The 20285-nt window shown below is 43.5% G+C and overlaps 1 protein-coding gene across 1 annotated transcript in view; it reads left to right on the forward strand.

Annotated features, from left to right (window-relative positions):
• The window catches only part of PPM1H (protein phosphatase, Mg2+/Mn2+ dependent, 1H), a 295323-nt gene that overhangs the window by 142921 nt on the left and 132117 nt on the right, over positions 1-20285 (forward strand). The window contains exon 4 of the mRNA XM_011925963.1: positions 2313-2425. Coding sequence (XP_011781353.1) covers positions 2313-2425 — 113 coding nt within the window. The remainder of the gene's footprint in view (positions 1-2312; positions 2426-20285) is intronic.

The raw sequence follows: 20285 nt of genomic DNA on the forward strand, positions 1-20285 counted from the left end.
TCCCAGTGTGTGGGTCTCTCCCAAGTCCTGGCTTTGTGTTTTTTCTCTATTTACTGGTTTTTGTTGTTGTTCTGTTTTTGGTTTTGAGACAGGGTCTCGCTCTGTAACCCCAGTTGAAGTGCAGTGGCATGACCATGGCTTACTGCAGCCTCGAACTCCTGGGCTCAAGAGATCCTCTATCCTCAGCCTCCCAAGTAGCTAAGACTACAGTCATGTGCCACCATATCCGGCTAATTATTTTTTGTAGAGATGGGGGTATCACTATGTTGCCCAGGCTGGTCTTGAACTCCTGGCCTCAAGTGATCCTCCTGTCTCTGCCTCCCAAAGTATTGGAATTACAGGCATTAGCCACCGTGACTGGCTTCCACTTACTCTTTAACCAGTATGATATCCCTAAGGTCAACCTCTTCTGTTTCCAGTTTCCCATTGGTGATTCATCCTTTTTATGTTACCATCTCTGGCCCCTAGAGCAAAGCAGTTGCTGGTAAATGCTGGAGTCTCGACTTCTCTCCCCCTTTTCCATGAGGAGGCTGGTTGAAGCAGCTGAGCTCTAACTCTGTGGGATTCTCAGGATTACAATAGTGGCCTGACCCTACACCTGCCAACACCACCATCAACATCACCATTTCTTCCTCTTCTTATAATTTTTAGCCAGCCCTCATTTTCCTTCCCTCTGCACAAAAGCAGTAGATTACTACTGGAAGATTTGGCATTATTTTAGCTGGGCGTTCAGTGTATCTTACTAACTCCGATTTTTCAGAGGTAACAGAACCTTTGCTTCTATCGCTAACAGAATTTCACAGGTATCTGTGTTGATGATGTCAGTGTTGGTCTATTTTTAATATGAATTTCTTGGGGAGCCCTCATTAGGTGGCAGGTAACAACACAAGCTTTGGAAGAGAGCCAGGTTGGAATCTAGACTCTAGCCAGGTAAATATGGGCAGGCTACCCCCACTTCTCTGCAACTAAACAATGAGGTTCCTAGTGACGGTCGTGAGGACGATAGAGAGTTTGAGTATAATGTGCTCAGCACACTGCCTGACGTAGAGAAAGTTCTCAATGAATGTTTCTAATTATTATGAACGTGTTACCCCTGTAAATTGGTGACTGTGGGAAAAGTCAGGTCAGAGTTCAGAAGCCCTATAAGTCATTTTAAGTCATTTAAGTCATTATAAGTCATTTATAATTTGTCATTTTAAGTCATTTATAAGTCATTATAAGTCTTTGCCCTATAAGCCATGGGTTGACTCCTGCCTGTGTTGAACAGAAGACATCTTTCTGTAATTTATCTGTAAAAGAGACTATTTATCCAAGATTTTGAAGTTTAAAACATTGATCAAGTCTGGGCTGGGTATGGTGGCCTAGCTCTTTGGAAGGCTGAGAAAGGATTGTTTGAAGCCAAGAATTTGAGACCAGCCTGGGCAAAATAGTGAGACCCTGTCCCTACAAAAAATAGAAAAGTTAGCTGGGTGTGGTGGCTGCATAGACCTGTAGTCTCAGCTACTCAGGAGGCTAAGGCAGGAGGCTTGAGCCCAGGAGGTCAAGGCTGCAGTGAGCTATAATCATACCACTGCACTCCAGCCTGGGTGACAGAGCAAACCTTCTCTCTAAAAAGACAAGGCTGGGCGCAGTGGCTCGTGCTTGTAATCCCAGCACTTTGGGAGGCCGAGGCAGGCAGATTGCTTGAGCACAGGAGTTCAAGACCAGTCTGGACAATGTGGCAGGACCCCATCTCTACAAAAAATACAAAAATTAGCCGGGCATGGTGGCGCACACCTGTGGTCCCAGGTACTGGGAAGGCTGAGGTGGGAGGATCACTTGAGCCTGGGAAGCAGAGGTTGCAGTGAGCTGAGATTGGGCCACTGCACTCCAGCCTGGGTGACAGAGCCAGACCCTGTCTTCAGAAAAACAAACAAAACAAAACATTGATCAGGTCCAAGTACTTGGCATTCTCAGCCTCTCTGGTGTATGTTTCACATGGCAGCTCATGCAATCCACAAAGACTAAATTTTCCATAAGCTGTGATATTTACTGAATACAACTTCCATTTCATTTGCATTTTTGTCTGATTGTTTCTGTTTGCTGTCTATTGTTTCCTGTCTCTGGTTCACAGATGGTCTAATATGTGGCAGTTTTATGCCAGTGTCCTCTCCAGAAATGCTCATTAGGTGGTAGGAAAGCAAGCACTAAAGATTTTTCTAGTCCCTTCTTGAAGCACATTCAGAGTCTGAGGACTGTAAAGAGAGTGAAGGTGAGAAAGCTTTTGCTATACATCCTACACGATCCAACACTAACTTTGTTTTATTCTCCAGGACCTACAGATAGAACGAGAGAGGAGTTCATATAATATATCTGGTGGCTGCACAGCCCTCATTGTGATTTGCCTTTTGGGGAAGCTGTATGTTGCAAATGCTGGGGATAGCAGGTAAGCAAATGAGCTATCTGATTCTTGCTAATTCCTAATGCCTTCTGATGTTTTTATTTTGTCTGAAAAAATTAAATGATTAGAAATAATTAAAGATGGGCCTTCTACATCAGAAGGAAAATGCATTTAAGAACAATCAGGTTGGTATTACAAGGTAAAGGCAGTCTCTTACTTATGCATATAGCAGTTCATGTACATGTCTGTGATAAATCTAAACCAGTAGTATTCAAACTTTTTTTGACTTCAGAACCTGCTTCTCAGTGAAAACTTAGCAGGAGCATAACATGTGAGACTGATGAGGAGGAAGGAAAGGGATTCGAGTGCCTTGGGTGTTTGGAAGGGAGCCTGGGATGACTCCCCAGTTGACTCCAGTTTTACTTAGTGACTTTGCACTGTTCTCTCCCAGAAGCTTCTCCTTTTATGCACATTCCCATAGAAGCTGCAGTCACCTCATGTCCGGGTTCAACTAAAGGAAATTTTGGCCAAGAGATCATTGTTAACCCTTCCTTTATCCAGCATTGCCAGGGAATAAGATACATTTATGTCTTTATTTCATTTATTTTTTAAAAATTAGAGACAGGGTCTCACTATGTTGCCCAAGCTAGACTCAAATTCCTGGGCTCAAACAATCCTCCCACCTCAGCAGCCTGAGTAGCTGGGATTACAGGTTTTGCACCACCACACCTGGCAGTTGTGATTTTCTTTTCAATAACTGAAGCTTCTTCACTTTTGGTGTGGGAAATTTTTAAATTACAGATTTTACAACAAATATTCTAACATGTATTACATACTTCTCCACTGCTTTCATAACAAAATATGCTGGCCTGAGAGTGGGACCTTTTCCAAAGAACTGACTCTTTATTCTGAAAGCAGTAAAAGTACAGGACATCCCCGCCCCGCCCCCGCCCCCCGCCCCCCCGCTGAAGGGCTGTGAGGACTCTCATTCTTCTGTCCCCTTCCTCTAGGTCACATGGCTCTTGTGGGCTCTCCTGCTTGCTCCACCCTTTTTGAGGTCTGATCCCACCCCTTCCCTTTCCTCTTCCCTGTCTCCAGCTTAAGTTGCTATTGCCTCTGTAGCCCAGAACACCAGTTCTCTTGAGGCAATCAAGAAATTCACCTTAATTTTACTTCCATTTACAAAGCAAACTTAGGCTGAGGCAGCCTCCATTCCTTCTAGTAAAGCATCCTTTCCCAGGGAAGATCCCGGACAACAATGAGCGAACCGACCTGGCAGCTCTGGGGGGCTTGAAGATTGGTGTTTGTGAAGGTCTGTTGATTTCAAAAGTATATATGTGGTGATATAAACATATATATATACACTTTTTGCAACAAATATTCTAACATGTAGTACATGAAATGTAATTACATGTTCTACCATGAAAGAGGTAGAGAAATGTGTAATACATGTTGTAAAAACATATATATTTACGTTTCCTTGTAAAATTCTGCCCAGTAAATGGAAGTATGTATAAAATGCTATGCTTACCCCGTGGCTGCTGTTCCCCTGTGTCACGTCAGGGTTCTGACAGGAGACAGACTCCAACTCAGATGGGTCAGCTGTGAATGAAGGAGGTGGAGAGAACCCGCCAGGAGTGTTGAGGTCCCCAGGAAGGAGTTGACCACCCTGAGGAACCAGGGAAGGAAACACTGTAGCAGAGCCAAGGAGAGTGGGAGTCACTAATGAGGGACCACTGGGCAGGAGCTATTGGAAGAAATGGGAGAGGAGACGCTGACTTCTCTCTACCCGCCCTCTCATCTCTTGCCCGACCTTCCCATCAGCTGACCCCAGCAGGAAGCCAGCTGTAGAGTGGCCCAGGGAGGTCAGCCTGCCGGGACACAGACATAGGCCAGGATAGTACCTCCAGGATGGGGACAGATGGAAAAGAACCAGCACATCTGCTACTCCTCTCCCACCCCAGCGTTTGAGCAGCTTCAAAGACAGGAATCTTCGTTCTTCAGGGGCTTTTAAAGCACACTGAGGGGCCAGCCCCTGGCCTCTTGTTCAGTTCCTGATCTTGAGCTGGTTGGGAGACAGAGGAGAGCAGCAAAGGAGGCAATTCCTCTTTGTCTGCTCCAATTGAGTAAGACCAAGTGGATGATTCAGCTGTCGCACTCACGTTCACCTTTTGCGTTTATGTCTGGTTTCCTGTCCTTTAAAATGAGTTTGCTTCCTGGCCCACTTGGGGACTAAGGAAGTGACTGAGTGCCTTGCTCCTGGAAACAGGCCCACCCCTACCTCCCAGGGAAGCGCCTTTCACCAGATGACCTGAGTCAGAAGTTACCTCAACTTCCTGGCTGGAATACCTTTATGTTCGACTATTCTTCAAGACTCAACTCCTCCCCAATGCCTTTTGCTCATTTTTAAACATAGTTTCCTTCAAAGCTCTAGGCTCCTTAACAGAGCCAACTACCTAGTCGGGGCTTCTAAGCCTGTATCTCAGAAGCTCCAGTCCTCTGTCCAGGGACCTGCCAGTCCCAAGTGTTCATCTTCTGGGTTCTTGCCTTCTGTTGTACTTAGGTGCCAATTTCCAGACCAGACTTCGATTTCATCAATAAAGGCGGTGGTATTGAACTAGATAATCTCTAAAAATTATCCCACGAGGAGTGACACTTTTAGAAAGTAAAGTTGTACTGTGAAGGTTTATCTTTTGGTTATTTTATATTTCTTAGAATTTGTTTTGGAAATGTTAATATAACTGAAGTTCTTGGTGTTTCTAAGTGTTCATAAAAATATGATGTTTTGGCCGGGCATGGTGGCTCACACTTATAATCCCAGCACTTTGGGAGGCCAAGGCGGGCAGATCACGAGGTCAGGAGATCGAGACCATCCTGGACAATGTGGTAAAACCCCGTCACCACTAAAAATACAAAAAAAATGAGCCGGGTGTGGCAGTGCGCACCTGTAGTCCCAGCTACCCGGGAGGCTGAGGCAGGAGAATCACTTGAACATGGGAGGCAGAGGTTGCAGTGAGCCAAGATTGTGCCACTGTACTCCAGCCTGGGCGATACAGCGAGACTCCATCTCCAAAAAAAAGAAAGAGTATGATGTTTTACATATTATATCCAATCATTTGAAAAGCCTAACAGATACTTTTATCCTTAATAAAGCCATAAAACGTAAAAAGAAAATAAAAAAGCAGTATCTCTAAAACCTAATAAGCTTAATGATAAAATACTACCTCTAAAACCTAATAAACTTAATTATGCTTACAGTATTCTAGCCCCAGTATCCAGATATAAATTTGGGGTTTTGTAGTTGATTATTTGGTGTGCTTTTCACATCTGGGTCATACTTCAGAAAACCTGAGAACAATGTGAGTTGGTATTTTTATGCACCATCTGAAGGATCGTTTATAGGATGCTTACTAGAGTGCTATTTGCAGCTCTTTTATAAACAATAGATACTGATATCATCTTATAGGATCATTGTCTAGTTTGCCATATTAATAATATAGGTGTTTGAGCTTACAGAAATATTCAGTTATTCCCAAGGAACAACAGCTAAGTGAGCTTTGATCATATCTATAGAAATGTAGGTCCATTATCACTGATTGACGAGCAGTCAGGAATCCCAGGGCTCAGTTTAAAACAAATGCTTAGAGCCGCAGAAGGTTCTGGCAACAGGACCCTGATTAATGAAGTGCTAAATTTTCTTCTTTATTGCTAGATATTAGCTGTCATGTGCTTTTTTTTTTTTTTTTTTACATCTTGACAGTTTTGAGAGTAAAAAAATCTTTGTTATATGTTCACTGCCCCCATAATTATTCACACTCAAGAAAAGAGAAGCTTTGCCCTGGTTTGCTTTGGAAGCTGCTAATGGTCAGGAACTAAGCTGTGTATCATCTGATTTACCATCAGACATCTGCACACTTAGGGGTTGTATTCAGGAAATGTTGCCTGATGCTATTTGTGGCTTTATGGGTTTTTGAGTCAACGACCATGCCACTCAGAGGACGTAGGATCATTCATGTAGGATGGTCCAGAGTGACGCAGGTACCTGATCCATGTGGTCTGTTCCATGCCCTGATAGAACTTGCCCTTCTACTCTGCCGAGCTAACCAGCCACAGAGGCACATGCAGTAACTGCTTGATGCATGCCAGTTGCTTTATTTTTCCTGGGCAGAGGCAGCCAACTCAACACCTAGGGGATCATAAGGGACCAGGAAAGAAGCAGATGGTGGGCGGATTTTCACTTCAGGCAAAAAATGAATCAGTAGCATGCAAATGTCATGCAAAGCAATATGCAAACTATCACCCATTGTGTTTGAGTCATCAGCTCCTTAGGGCTCTGACTGATTCTTCAGTTTAGAAGGTGCTTTGACTCCATTTTAGAGATAATTTCATTTCATCTCTAGAGAACTAAGGCACTGAGGAAGCGAAGCCATTACCACGTATTTTAAACAATGTGTAAAGGTTTAGCAACTGAGACTGGGTGAAGTCACTCAGAGTTTTAAAAAGCATTTAAGATTCATTAAATTCTTAATTCTACTCTTGCCAGACTTATAGTAACAGTGGCATTAAAACAGCTAATAAGCACAAGACACGTATTAAATACTATAACAGAGGATCACATTTAATTATCTCAATAATATAGTGAGAAGTAGGCACTGTTAATACCAGTTAAATACAGTTTACCAATTAATAAACTGAGGCAGAGTGAGGGGAAGTGGTTTCCCCAGGCTTGGACAGCTACGGAGGAGCAGGGCCACCACTCGCCCAAGACTGGGAGTTGGATCTGATCCACAGTCTCTGCACTGTACCCTGGGATTTCCCATCCATGCTGAGACTCACAGGGTTTTGTTTTTCTCATTTTAGCATCTCTAAAGAAGTTCTAATTAACATTTTTTTCTTCCTGTTTTTATGTGAAATAATGACACACCTTATAATCAATGGCATCTTAGTTTTCACCTAAAATGGATTATGGAGTGAGTGGAAGGCTGCCTTAGAGGCTATTTTAAATGCACTGCAGTTGTTGACAAGATAAGCTTTGGATGGTCCAATTCATCCATTTATAATGTAGAAAAGGATTTTTTCTCAACATGAGATCTCCCATCTCATTCCAAGAGTCCCAAAGTTCTGAGACTATTTTAAATGTTGTGTTTTTGGCCGAGTGCAGTGGCTCATGCCTGCAATCCTAGCACTTTGGGATGCTGAGCAGTAGGAGGATTACTTGAGCCTAGGAGTTGCAGACCAGCCTGGGCAACATGGAAAAAACCCATCTTTACAAAAATATATATATACATTAGCTGGGTGTGGTGGCTCACACCTGTAATCCTAGCTACTCAGGAGGCTGAGGTGAGCAGATCACCTGAGCCCAGAGATGTCAAGGCTGCAGTGAGCTGTGATCATGCCACTGCACTCCAGCCTGGGTGACAGAGTGAGACCCTGTCTCACAAAATTAAAATTAAAAATAAATGTTTTCATTTTGATCATAATCTATTGAAAATAATATAAGCATTTTCTGATTCTACCATATAATCATATAAATGGTTGCTACCATAAATTCAGACTTCCATTGTGTTGTGCTTATAACTTCTTTAGAAGCAAGTGTCTCACTGACGTTTTCGAATTGAGCCCACAGACTCCTGGGAATAGAGGGTCATCTTCTCATGCTTGAGAGTCTCCTAGGAAAGGGTAGGGAAAGTCAAATGTGTTCATTCATTAGCTCCGTAGGATGGGAGTGAACGGCATTCCATGAATTGTCCCTGAGCGAAGCCAGCGAAGTCCAGCCAGGATGGTTTTCTTTCATGTATCTTTCACTCCTTTTTAGTTTCCCACAATTACCGCCCCATTAGCATGAAAGCTTTCTCTGTTAGTTCAAAGGTGAGTTCCTTTGACAAGTCTGAATGTTCCTGAGGACAGGAGTTAGGTATTAAACAGGACTTAACGTTTCTAAATTCAAAATCAATTACACATCTGTGGCATCTTCTCTCCACGTTTCTTCCTTTTGCTGGTGGTAAAATAATGAAATATTAGATAACTGCCTCCAAGCCAAGGGCATGCAAAGAACTATTCATTTCTTCTTATGTTCATGGATTTCACCAACGGCCAGTACAAATCCTTTCTGAAGCTCCTTTTTGCTAATAAGTGGTTCATCTATCCACACATGCCAGTGAGCTCCTGCTCTGATATTAGCCTTCCTCTGAGTTTGGAAATATATTTGATCTTAAGCCATTAACTATATTAAATACACTATTCCTCTCACTTTCTTTGACATGTATTTGAAAAATAACAGAGAGAAAAACCAAAATCAACAACTCTTCTCCATTGTGAAAGGTGAATTGCTGCTTCTCCCTTTTTTCTGCAGAGCCCCTTCCCCATCTTTTTAGTGTGTGTTTCATGTAATCCCTTAGCTATACCCACAACCTGTAGAAGGGATGAGCAGAAAGAAAATAATGCTACCAAATGATCACAAATACAGGCAGAGAAACCAAGTAATGGCTTGAGACAGTCTCTACTTTTCCCATCAGGCCACTTGCCGTCCACACAGAGGGCACCCAAGAGGCCCTTGTCTCTCTGAACTTCCTCTCTCGGGGATTTTTGAAGCTCTTCCTGACACCTCTTGCTCTGAATTAGTGGTCTTCAAAGTGTGATCCCCAGACTGGTGGCAGCATCACCTGGGAACTTGTTAGGAGAGCAGATCACTGCTCACTGAAACGCAGCGGGTGGACCCAGCAGTCTGTGTTTAGCAAGTCCTACAGGTGACTCCGATGTATGCTCCAGTTTAAGAACCACCACTCTAAAGTCTACCTGTGGGCATCTGAGAGAGCTAGGAAGGAGTGAAATATTTTAGCTGTTCCTGGCCTGAGGGTCAAAGTATTATACTGCAGGCGCACTATAAGGCAGTCTCAGCAAGTCCTGCTGCAACCAGACACCACATGCAGGGCAAGCTCCTGGAACCCGTGTTTCCCCTTCCGCTCTGCAGCCTGCTACATGCAGGGGTGGGGGGGTGGCGGCAGGGCCGGGGGGGGGCCTGCCTGTGCCTGGGCTGGCTGGCTGCAGATTCCTTTCTGCCAGCCTGACATTCTAGAACTTAGGCCCTGTTCCTCTGAAGAGTGGAACTGGGGTGAGAATTTCTAACACGATCCAGCTCCACATGTCAGCCTCCTCTTCCTACTGGGTAGTTCTGAAGCCTGAGTAGCTGTGAAGCATCTCACCCTATACCGGCCCTCCATTCCCTTGTCTGGAATGGGTCAGACATGCCTCCGTGCGGACTTTTCGTCTGTCATTGTTGGGCCCCTGGGAAAGTGTAGTTGTTGCAGTTCCCCATTCCAACCAAGCTATGCCTTTAAACACGTCCCATTTCTCTTAGCCTACTGAAAGGCTGAGCTAGGAAGTCTCATGAAGTTCATAGAATTAGAATATGTGCACTTAGAAATGCTGGCATAAGATTATTGTGATCAAGATAGTCACCTTTTCTATGCCTGGCTGCTAAGCTAGGGTAGAACAGCGGATCAATGTCAGGAGGGAGCTTCCTAGTAGAGAACCCAAGGCCCTATGTTTGCCCACTCAAGCCCACAACAGTATAGATTTCCAGGGCCCAATCATGTAATTTGTAGGTGATATGAAACCAAGTAAGATGAACTAGCAAGACTCGAAAAGTCCTTTAGTGCCGGGGAAAGTGGGTAAATACCAGGTGAAGCTTAACCACAGTAAAGGTAAAGTATCACACCTGTTGAAAAGACAAAAACCAGCCTGGCAGCCAGGTACGGTGGCTCACGTCTGTAATCCCAGCACTTTAGGAGGCTATGGTGGGAGATCGTTTGAGCCCAGGACTCAAAGACCAACCTGGGCAACAAAGTGAGACCTTGTCTCTATTTTTAAAAATTTGTTTCAATTAGTTGGGCACATTGACACACGCCTGTGGTCCCAGTTACTCAGGAGGCTGAGGCAGGAGGATCACTTAAGCTTGGGAGGTTGGGCTGCATTGTGCCATGTTTGCAACAATGCATTCCAGCCTGGGTGACAGAGTGACACCCTGTCACCAAAAAAAGAGAAAGAAAACTAGAAGGATAGGGGAAACAGCTTATCAATGGCTCACTTTTTTTTTTTTTAATGTATTTAAGTAGACAGTAAATTTAATCTGGTTAGTAGTGTGCTATAGACACCAGAACCTAATCTAATCATCGGCTGCAGTATTTGAGGTATAAGGCAAATAATAGCTAATGTTTCTGACTAGCTGGCTTACTTTGTCCGTGGTAAGTACTGTTACTAGTGTCCAGGGCTTTACATGAATTTTACATAAATAACCTCATTAATCCTAACATCAACCCATTTGGGGAAGTACTATTATTAATGTCATGTTACCTATGAAGTCCCTTTCTAGGTGACATAATTCAGCATGGGTATAGATGAATAGGAACCTTCAAAAGAGAGACTGGAGTGGTGAAGAGATTGGAACTGTTTGAAAAGATGAGGAAAATTCAAAAGAGCTAGAGTTTTTTAGCCACATGAAAAGATAACTTTTGTTAATGTAAAAGATCAGGTATTTGTGAGATATGGGGTAAGGTGGTAAGGTTAGCTGTCCAGGAGTCTGGGAGAGAAGTGACAGCCACAGGCAGGCAGGATGGTGGTTAAGAGCAGGGACTCTGGACTCAGATGGCCTGAGCTGAATCCTGGCTCTGCCACTAGTATGTGTGACCTTGGGCCAATCTCATGTTTTCTGTACTGAGTGTTGTCAACTGTAAATGGAGATAATGATAGTACTCACTCCTCAGGTGAGGATTAGATGAGCAGATGCCTGGAAGGCCCTTAGCACAGAGCCAGGTGTATGTCAGCTGCTCAGTAATGGTTAGCTACTATTATTGTTATACTGATCAGGAGAACTGTTTATAGATGCAACAAGCCGCTGAAGGAAGTAGTGGGTTTTCTTAATAAAAATAGTTGTGCATCAACTGCATTCCACCTAGCAAGGATGTTGTGCTAAGTTTTTCAAGGTGCCCATGAAATATTATGTTTGAGGCCCTGCGCAGTGGCTCACACCTGTAATCCCAGCACCTTGGGAGGCCGAGGCGGGCAGATCACAAGGTCAGGAGTTCGAGACCAGCTGGGCCAACATGCTGAAACCCCCATCTCTACTATAAAAAAAAAAAAACAAAAAAAACAAAAATTAGCCAGGCATGGTGGTGTGGGCCTGTAATCCCAGCTACTCAGAAGGCTGAGGCAGGAGAATTGCTTGAACTTGGGAGGCAGAAGTTGCAGTGAGCAGAGATCGTGCCACTGCACTCCAGCCTGGTGACAGAGCAAGACCTCGTCTCAAAAAAAAACCAAAAAACAACAAACAGAAAGAAATATTATGTCTTTCTTTCTCTTTCTTCCTTCCTTTCCTTCCCATTCTTCCTTTCTTTTCTTTCCTTTCCTTTTTCCTTTCCTTTCAAGACAGAGTCTTACTCTGTCACCCAGGCTAGAGTGCAGTAGCGTGATCATAGCGCACTACAGCCTCAAACTCCTTAACTTAAGCCATCCTCCCATGTCAGCCTCCTGAGTAGCTAGGATTACAGGTGCATGCCACCATGCCAAGCTAATTTTTATTTTTTACAGAGATGAGGTCTCACTATACTAGACCTGTGCTCAAACCGTCCTCTTGCCTCTCCTCCCAAAGTGCTAGGATTATAGGCATGAACCATCAAACCCAGCAAAGCATTATGTTTCTGTGACTTTGAGGATCTTAAAGAAATAACATGACTATTTTCATATTTGCCTCTTTCTTTTAACAGTTTAATGAAGCAGTGCCTTTGTCCCTTGCAGGCACTCGAGGACCTAGGCTGAAGGAGGCTCTGACATTTTTAACTCTTGGCTTCCAAGAGCTCTTGAGGCATCTCCATCCAGTGAGACAGAAGGGGACAAGAGTGTGGAGGAGTACTCAAGGAAGGGTGTTAGGAGCAAGGCCTGTTAGAGACACACAACATTTCTGGCATTCCATTGGCTAGAATCCAGTTATGTGGCTTTACTGAGAAGCAAATAAGGCTGCTGGGAAATGTAGTCTAAGTCATGTACCCAGGCCCAAGGGAATTGATTTTGGTGGCCAGTTAGCAGTTTTGGCCACCAGTGTTATTGAAAAGGGAATTCTTACTTGGTTCAATTAGTAATAGTGTCTTGATTCAGTTTTTGATACATTTTCCCTTTTGTTCTGATGAAGTTACAATTTGGATATCACTATGATTTTTAAAGCCCAGAGATCGATTACCTCTTTTGTTACCTGAATTTTGTCACTGTTAGTTTTAGGAGAGATACAGTAAGTTCAGCTTTAGCTATCAAAGGTAGTGAAGAAAGAGCTGACTCACCAAGATCCACTTTCATCTTGGAGAAGAACACATTTGAATAATGAAAAAGCCTACAGGTAAACAGCATACCAAATATTTGTCTTTGGAAAGTTCATCATAGAAAGCAAGGATTGTTTCATTGCTAGAGGAGAAAGATGACATTAATCAGGTAGAGTGTGACTATACTGATGTTTTAAAAACTTCTGTTCTTTGGCGGTTATTTTTAAATTGTCATAGTTACATTGTAAAGGTTTTTAAATGATATACCAGTTCAGTTTAATTGTTTAGTTTCTTATCTGCTCTCAAACTGCAGTTCTTTGATATGTTTTTTGAGTTTATTTCCTCCCATTGATGTCATCCTTAATGTAAGATTTGAAATAACTATTATGAATGGATTACTTATATATATGCCTCAATCCATCCTCAGTTTGCATATGATAAACTTTTACAGTTCATCGTGCATATATTACATAGTTAGAAGATAAAGGGAGGGCAGAGTAAAATGTCATTGTAGGAGCAGGATTCAACAAATATTTCTATGCCTTCCATGAGCCAGGCATCTGCCGGGCACTGTGCTGGGGAAGCTACCATGAAGTAGGCAGACAAGGTCTCTGTCCTCTTGTACTTGTAGTCAGCCCAGGTAGGCAGGTAGTCAGGCATCCATTTACAAAGCAGTGTGACAGACAAGGCAGGTGTTTCAGGAGACACATGAAGCTCTGGGCTTTACTGAGTCAAGGCTGCCTTGGGTTAAAGGCTGTAATTGTGTTCTTTGGCTGCAGAAATAACAATGCTGGTACACTGCATCAACAGAATTGCCTCACAGGTCAGAATCCATTGCTGCAGGATTCTACAGGCTAAGCCCTTTGCTTTATTATTTCACAGTGTCATTGTGGTTGTGAATAGTGCTTCAATGTATGGCACTTGGGGTCATTTTGTGATATAAATGTTGGACAGGATCATACTCGTTTTTGTGAAATATAACCCTCATTGAGCCACCATCAACAGACAATGGTTTATGAAGGTCTTGTTTCCTGATGGGATGTTGATGTTCACTGAGCAGTCCTTACTGGTGTGTGGTGTACAGTTATCAAATGATTTGTTTGCTTCAAGGAGTTAACTGAACAATATGGGCATTTCACCTTCAACTCTATCCTGTCTTGTTTAAGCAGGGTAATAAACTCTCCAGGCCCAAATATGGTTTAGCTGTTAGTACAGGAAGGGAGGGAGAAACATATCAGCCTCGGAAGTGAGCCGGGGTTGTGTGAGGTAGAGTAGTGAAATAGAATGATCCCAGGCGCTAGGGTTTGGAAAAGCTGGCCCTCATCCCTCTAGAAAATACCTTGCTTTCCCATTTGTGGAAGGGACTGGTTCCTACTCTTCTAGATTGCCATGCAGGTTACAGATGATGTATATAAAGCACAAGCGTGGTTCAGCCCTTCATTTTGTCACCAAATATGTCTCATGCCAGGCACTGTCAAAGGCACTAGGAACATAGCCATGGACAAAAAAAACCCTGCCTTCATGGAGCTTGCAAACCAGTCTGGAAAGACAGATAATAAGCAAGGCACATAAGTAAAATGTTGAGTATGCTATTGGTAATAATTTCTAAAGAGAAACACAGGACAAGGGAAGGGACTTAGTAGTCAGGGGTGGGTGGCAGTTTCAGATGTGGTAGCAAGGGAGAGTGTCATGGGGGAGAGAGTCTTAGAGTAAGGTCTGAAGGAGGTGAGTCAAGATGTTCTGGCAGATGAAACAGCCAAGGCTTTTGATATGATTTGACTGTGTCCCCACCCAAATCTCATCTTGAATTGTAGTTCCTATAATGTAATCCCACGTGTCATGGGAGGGGACCAGGTGGGAGGTAACTGAATCATGGGGGAGTATTTTTCCCATGCTGTTCTCGTGATAGTAAGTCTCGTGAGGTCTGATGGTTTTATAAAGGGCAGTTTCCTTCACGTGCTCTCTTGCCTGCCATCATGTAAGACGTGCCTTTGCACCTCCTTCACCTTCTGCCATGATTGTGAAGCCTCCCCAGCTGTGTGGAACTGTGAGTCCATTAAACCTCTTATTCTTTATAAATTACCCAGTCTTGGGTATGTCTTTTTAGCAGAATGAGAAGAGACTAATACAGCCTTGAACGAGGAATGTACCTTTTATAGTCGAGGACCAGACAGAAATGGACCAAAGAAAGAGGGGGTGGTGGGTGAGGCAGAAGAGGTGCAAACAGGGCCCAGGCATGCTCAGTGGCAGCTAGTGCTTCAGTGACCATGGCAATGGCCATGAGGTCTGAGCTTGAACTCTCCTCTCTTGCTTGACTCTTATAATAACCAAGAGGGTGTGTGTGTGCACGTGCACATATTTATATATAATATTCATTTTTAAAGCCTTCATTCCATCTTGCACAGCAAACCTTAAGTAATTTTGTAAATTCATCAACAGTTGGATCTATGTAAGGCCTTAACAACCAACTTGTAAAGTGGTTTATATACGTTAAGCAGTGGGTCCATTGTTGGTACACTTTCCAGTAGAATCTTACACAAATTCTCCTGTGTATAAACAAATAAGGTGGAGCTGCCCAGACTAAATTCTAGAACAAGGCTGAAGTTCACACCAGCTCCCTTTTCTCAAGGTGGCACCTGGGGCTGCCCCGAGGGACAGTGAAGCACCCTGAACTCAGTCTGAGGCTGGCATCTGGTCCAGAGGATGCCAGACTGGTCTGTACATCAGAATCACCTGGGGGACTTTTGCCAACGTATATAATCGTTGAGTCATTCTTGTATACCTACTACCTAGATCCTGCAATTTGCAATTTTCATCAAATATATCTGTCCATCCTCCCATCCCTCTATCAGTCCAGGGCAGACATTCATGTATTCACCTGTGGGATTTTAAAAAATAATAATAAAAATTGCAGGGACCCTATTCTTAGGCTTACTGAATCAGAATCCTTGAGCTTGGGGCCACTGTGCGAACCACTCATCTAGTCCAGATTCCTTTTTTTACTAATGGAAAGTGAAGCTCACAGAAATAGTCTGTCTCAAGTTCCCACAGATAGCCAGCAGCAGGACTCATACCAGAACCTTGGTCATCACCTGTTTTTGGAGGACCCGTCTCCTCCCTTTCCGAGATTTTGCTTGGTATCTGCTTAGCAACATCAGTTCTTTCTAAGATCAAATAACACTCTGGCCCTACTCTTTATCCATGAACAGTTTGCTGAGCCTCTACTATCTTGGGGAATTACTAAGAATGTATTTTCTCCTTGGTCAAAACTTTCAACCATTATTGGGGAAAAAAGGAGTATAACTATAAAAACAAATATTTCCTGGCCGGACATGGTGGCTCACACCCATAGTCCCACCACTTTGGGAGGCTGAAGCAGGAGAATAATTTGAGTTCAGGAGTTTGAAACCAGCCTAGGCAACATGATGAAATCCCATGTCTACAAAAAATTTAAAAACTAGTCAGATGTGGTGGCACACACACGTAGTCCCAGCTACTCAGGAGGCTAAGGTGGAAGGATCGCTTGAGCCCAGGAGGTTGAGGCTGCAATGAGCCTTGATCATGCCACTGCACTCCTGCCTGACAAAAATACTTCCAAAAAAAAAAAAAGAAAGAAAGAAAGTTTTCCAGAGTACAGGTGTGTGTCTTTGCTCTTAGCTGCCTCATTGAGACAGCAATGGAAAAAACACTGGACTGGGAGTCCAGAGATAAATCACAATCTTGTCCTGTAGCAAACTGCATAACAGTTAGAAACCCACTTCCCCTGCTGAGCCGGTTTCCTGCTTTAAAGAACAAATGAGGTTAACAAGATCTTACTAATTGATTTCAATGGTGTTTTCCAGCTCTGAAATTTGGGACCCTCTTAGTATCCAGCCAAAGACTGACCTGGTCAGCTCAGCTTCCTGACTCCTCCATTTTCTTCCCTTCAATCTTGTTAGGTTAGGCATAGATGGCAGAAGACAGATAAGATGCTCCAAACCTAAAGCATAAAGAAAATTTTCAGTTGCCAGCTGCATTGGGACTTAGTTCCCCCTGAGAGCTGTGCTTCAGCAGTTTCCCCAGATCTCAGCTTCCCAGGAAGTCTCCACCCTGCTCCTGATGTTCTTCTCTGTAGCTTCAGAAGAACTGTATGGCACTGACCTTTGAGTTCTTCTGGCTCTCAGAGGTCCCAGTCAGCAGGCTGCAGACAGTGTCTGCCACTTGGGTGTTAGGATTGCTTCTATCACTTTTCAAAGCCCAACCCATCAAGAAATGAGTTGAACTAACAGCTCATGGTTTAGTGGCTGCGTGTGGGCCTGAGTGGTGACCACCACCTTTCCCTTGGTATTACATCCTGCCCTTCAATGTGAGAAGTGGATTCTTGCATCCTTTTATTTTATTTTTTGAAAAATTTTTAGAGACAGGGTTTGAGTCTGTCACCCAGGCTGGAGTGCACTGGCGTGATCATGGCTCACTGCAGCCTTGACTTCCCAAGTTCAAGTGATCCTTCCACCTCAGCCTCCCAAATAGTTGGGATCACAAGCATGTGCCACCACACCTGGCTAATTTATTTTTATTTTTTACAGAGGTGGGTCTCCCTATGTCACTTAGGCCGCTCTTGAGCTGCTAGATTCAAGCAATCCTCCCACCTCGGCCTTCCAAAGTGCTGGAATTACAGGCGTGAGCCTCAGCACCCAGGCTTCATGCCTTTGTGTTTTGTTTTGTTTTCTTTTCTTTTTTTGAGACAGAGTCTCCCTTTGTCACCAGCCCAGGGTGCAGTGGCACCATCTCGGCTCACTGCAACCTCCAACTCCCTGGTTCAAGTGATTCTCCTGCCTCAGCCTCCCGAGTAGCTGGAACTACAAGCACGCGCCACCATGCCCAGCTAATTTTTGTATTTTTAGTAGAGACAAGGTTTCACCATGTTGGCCAGGATGGTCTCGATCTCTTGACCTCGTGATCCACCCACCTTCACCTCCCAAAGTGCTAGGATTACAGGCGTGAGCCACCATGCCCAGCCTATGACTTTGTTTTAAATACTGCCCACCCTTGGCACCTCCCACTACTACTGCCTGCCTGTCAGCTGGCAGAGCCAACCAACCTGACTGGGATCAGTTTCCTGTCTCTAACCCTCCCTAGCCCTGCAGGTTCCCTTTGAATCATCCCTCTGGTACCTTCCCAAAGGAAAGTGGTTTTCCAGAATCCCTTCCTAAGGGTTTTAGTGCATCACAGATCTGGAGTTGCCGCTGGCACCGCTTCCTCCTGTCATGGCCTGATACGGTTTTGCTGGCCCTGATTCAGTTCACCTTCACCCCTCAGACTGGGGGTGCTGCTCTTTCATTTAATGATAGTCCTTTTTAGTAACCCAAACTTTATATGGGTTATGAAAAAAGATAGTATGAACATTTTTAAATTAGATACAAATCTAAAATAAAATTTTTAAAGAGTAGCGAAGGGAGACCCATAGCTAAAGTGCACAGTAGCTCTCTACGTGAAGGATGGCTCAGGACACAGAACGGGGCAATGATTATGAGCATGTGCTTGGAACTCACATGGGCCTGAGTATGAATTCTAGCCACACAACTTAACAGAATGACTTTGGTCGAGGTAGAGGATCCTTCTAAAATGTGTGAATAAAAAAATAATAGCCTCCTTTGTAGAACTGTTATATTAATGAGAGGGTGCACAGAAGGCGTTCATTGTGGTACCTGGCACACAGTAAGCACTTGGTACATGTTAGCTATTGTCATTATTAAAATAGAAATGCTAGGGATTCACCAAAAGTACAGGGTTTAGAGTCAGATGGCCCAGGATTGAATCCTAATTCTGTCACTTACTGTGCAACCTCCAGCCAGTTACTTAACCATTCTGTCCCCCAGTTACCCCATCTGTAAGTTAGGAATTCTAACAATCCCTATCCCTTACAGTCATTGTGAGGATTAAATGAATTAATTCAACTCAGAAAATATTTGCATGCCTCCTGTGTTCTGGGAACTGAAGGCTTAGTTAATAATGAAGACAAAAACCCCTGAACCTCTGCGATTATGGAACTCACATTGTAATGGGGTATGGGGAGGAATGGTGGCAAAATAAGTAAAACATAATTCATGCAAAAGCATTAAACTTTATGTGCGAATCGAGTGCATTTGAAATGTTTATACAAGTACTTGCCTGCCTTATAGAAAGCACCTAATAAATGCTAGTTATCAACAGTGATTATCAATATATTATTCCTGCTGCTGCTACTACTGCAGATAGTAAATATATTTAAGTTTATGATAAATACATGATGCACGGTAAAATATAATTTGTATTACAGTGCAGATGGCTTGCATATGAAAGGGCTACATGAACTTCTGGGCTGATGTAAAAGCGTGTGTTGTGAACTTTTCTGATAGCGTTCCTGAGCTGCTTTAGGACTCCACTGTGTAATAGAATTCATCTTAGCCAATATTGCTGCCAGATATTAGCTCTGGACCCTAGAACTGTATTCCTTCCAGATTAGATGTGGACAATATGCTGAATTCAAGTCAGCACACTTCAAAGGCCCGTGTGTGTGTGTGTGTGTCTCCACAAAGTTCATAATGATAATTTAGTTGCTTTGGGACACACTGGGCAGCCTGTAATATTCTTTCCAGCTCTCGAATTTTGCAATTTTTTTTTTACCTAGTATTTTGGCAAGCAATGGTTGTCTCTAAGTAACACAGAAAAAGTCCTTTTTCAATAAAGCCTTTAAAAAAGCCTCCCGGCTCTCAGGCATCCGAAAAACACGGTTGTGCAAGGGTAGTTTTTTTTTTGTTGTTCTGTTTTGTTTTGTTTTTTTTTCTTTTTCTTTTTCTTGCAAGACTTAGCCGTGAAGTCAAGGTCACTGCTTCCCGGGGAGCTCAGCTGCACAAGAAGCCTAGAGCTACATTGCTGGGCCTGGAGCCTGCCCTGACCCTCTGTGCTGGACTGTGCTTTCCCCCCTGGTTCCTGGACCCTGGCTTTTCTTTTCCAGTGGTATCCCAGGCAATAATAAAGAGGCTTTTGAAATCACAGAGTGGGAACTCTTTCCCTCCTGTGGGCCACCAGGCCTGCCTGCAAAAATCGGATTCATGCAATCCATTTTCACACTGATTCATCTCTCTGCTCACTTTTCACTCCTGTTTCGCTGCTTTTCTGTGTCAAAGTTTTTGTATAGTTGTTCCCGCACCACACCCTTGTCATGTTCTTTGTGATTCAGAACTGGCAGGTTATCATTGCCACCAGCATTTCAAGGACACATGGTCCTTCCAAATGGACTGCACCAATTTCTCAATGTTAATAGATCATCTAAAAAAAATTTAAAAAATAAAAGCTGTATTATATACTTTCCAGATTCTTTATTTAAATGAGACCTTACAACAGAGGCCCAGTATGTAAAACAGATAGGAACACTTGTGATATAGAGCAGGTTACATACTGATTAGTAGCACAGATTCTGGAGAAACACAAGCTGGATTCAGGTCCTGGCTTCTGCGACTTATCATAGCGCTGTGGGACCTTGAACAAAATACCCAACCTTTCTGTGCCTTCCTTATCAGTAAAATGGGGAAATGGGGATAATAAGAGGCCTTATCTGTGATAAGGTTAGTAGAAGG

The sequence above is a fragment of the Colobus angolensis genome, unplaced genomic scaffold (genome assembly GCF_000951035.1).
Source record: "Colobus angolensis palliatus isolate OR3802 unplaced genomic scaffold, Cang.pa_1.0 Scaffold67, whole genome shotgun sequence".
NCBI lineage: Eukaryota > Metazoa > Chordata > Mammalia > Primates > Cercopithecidae > Colobus > Colobus angolensis.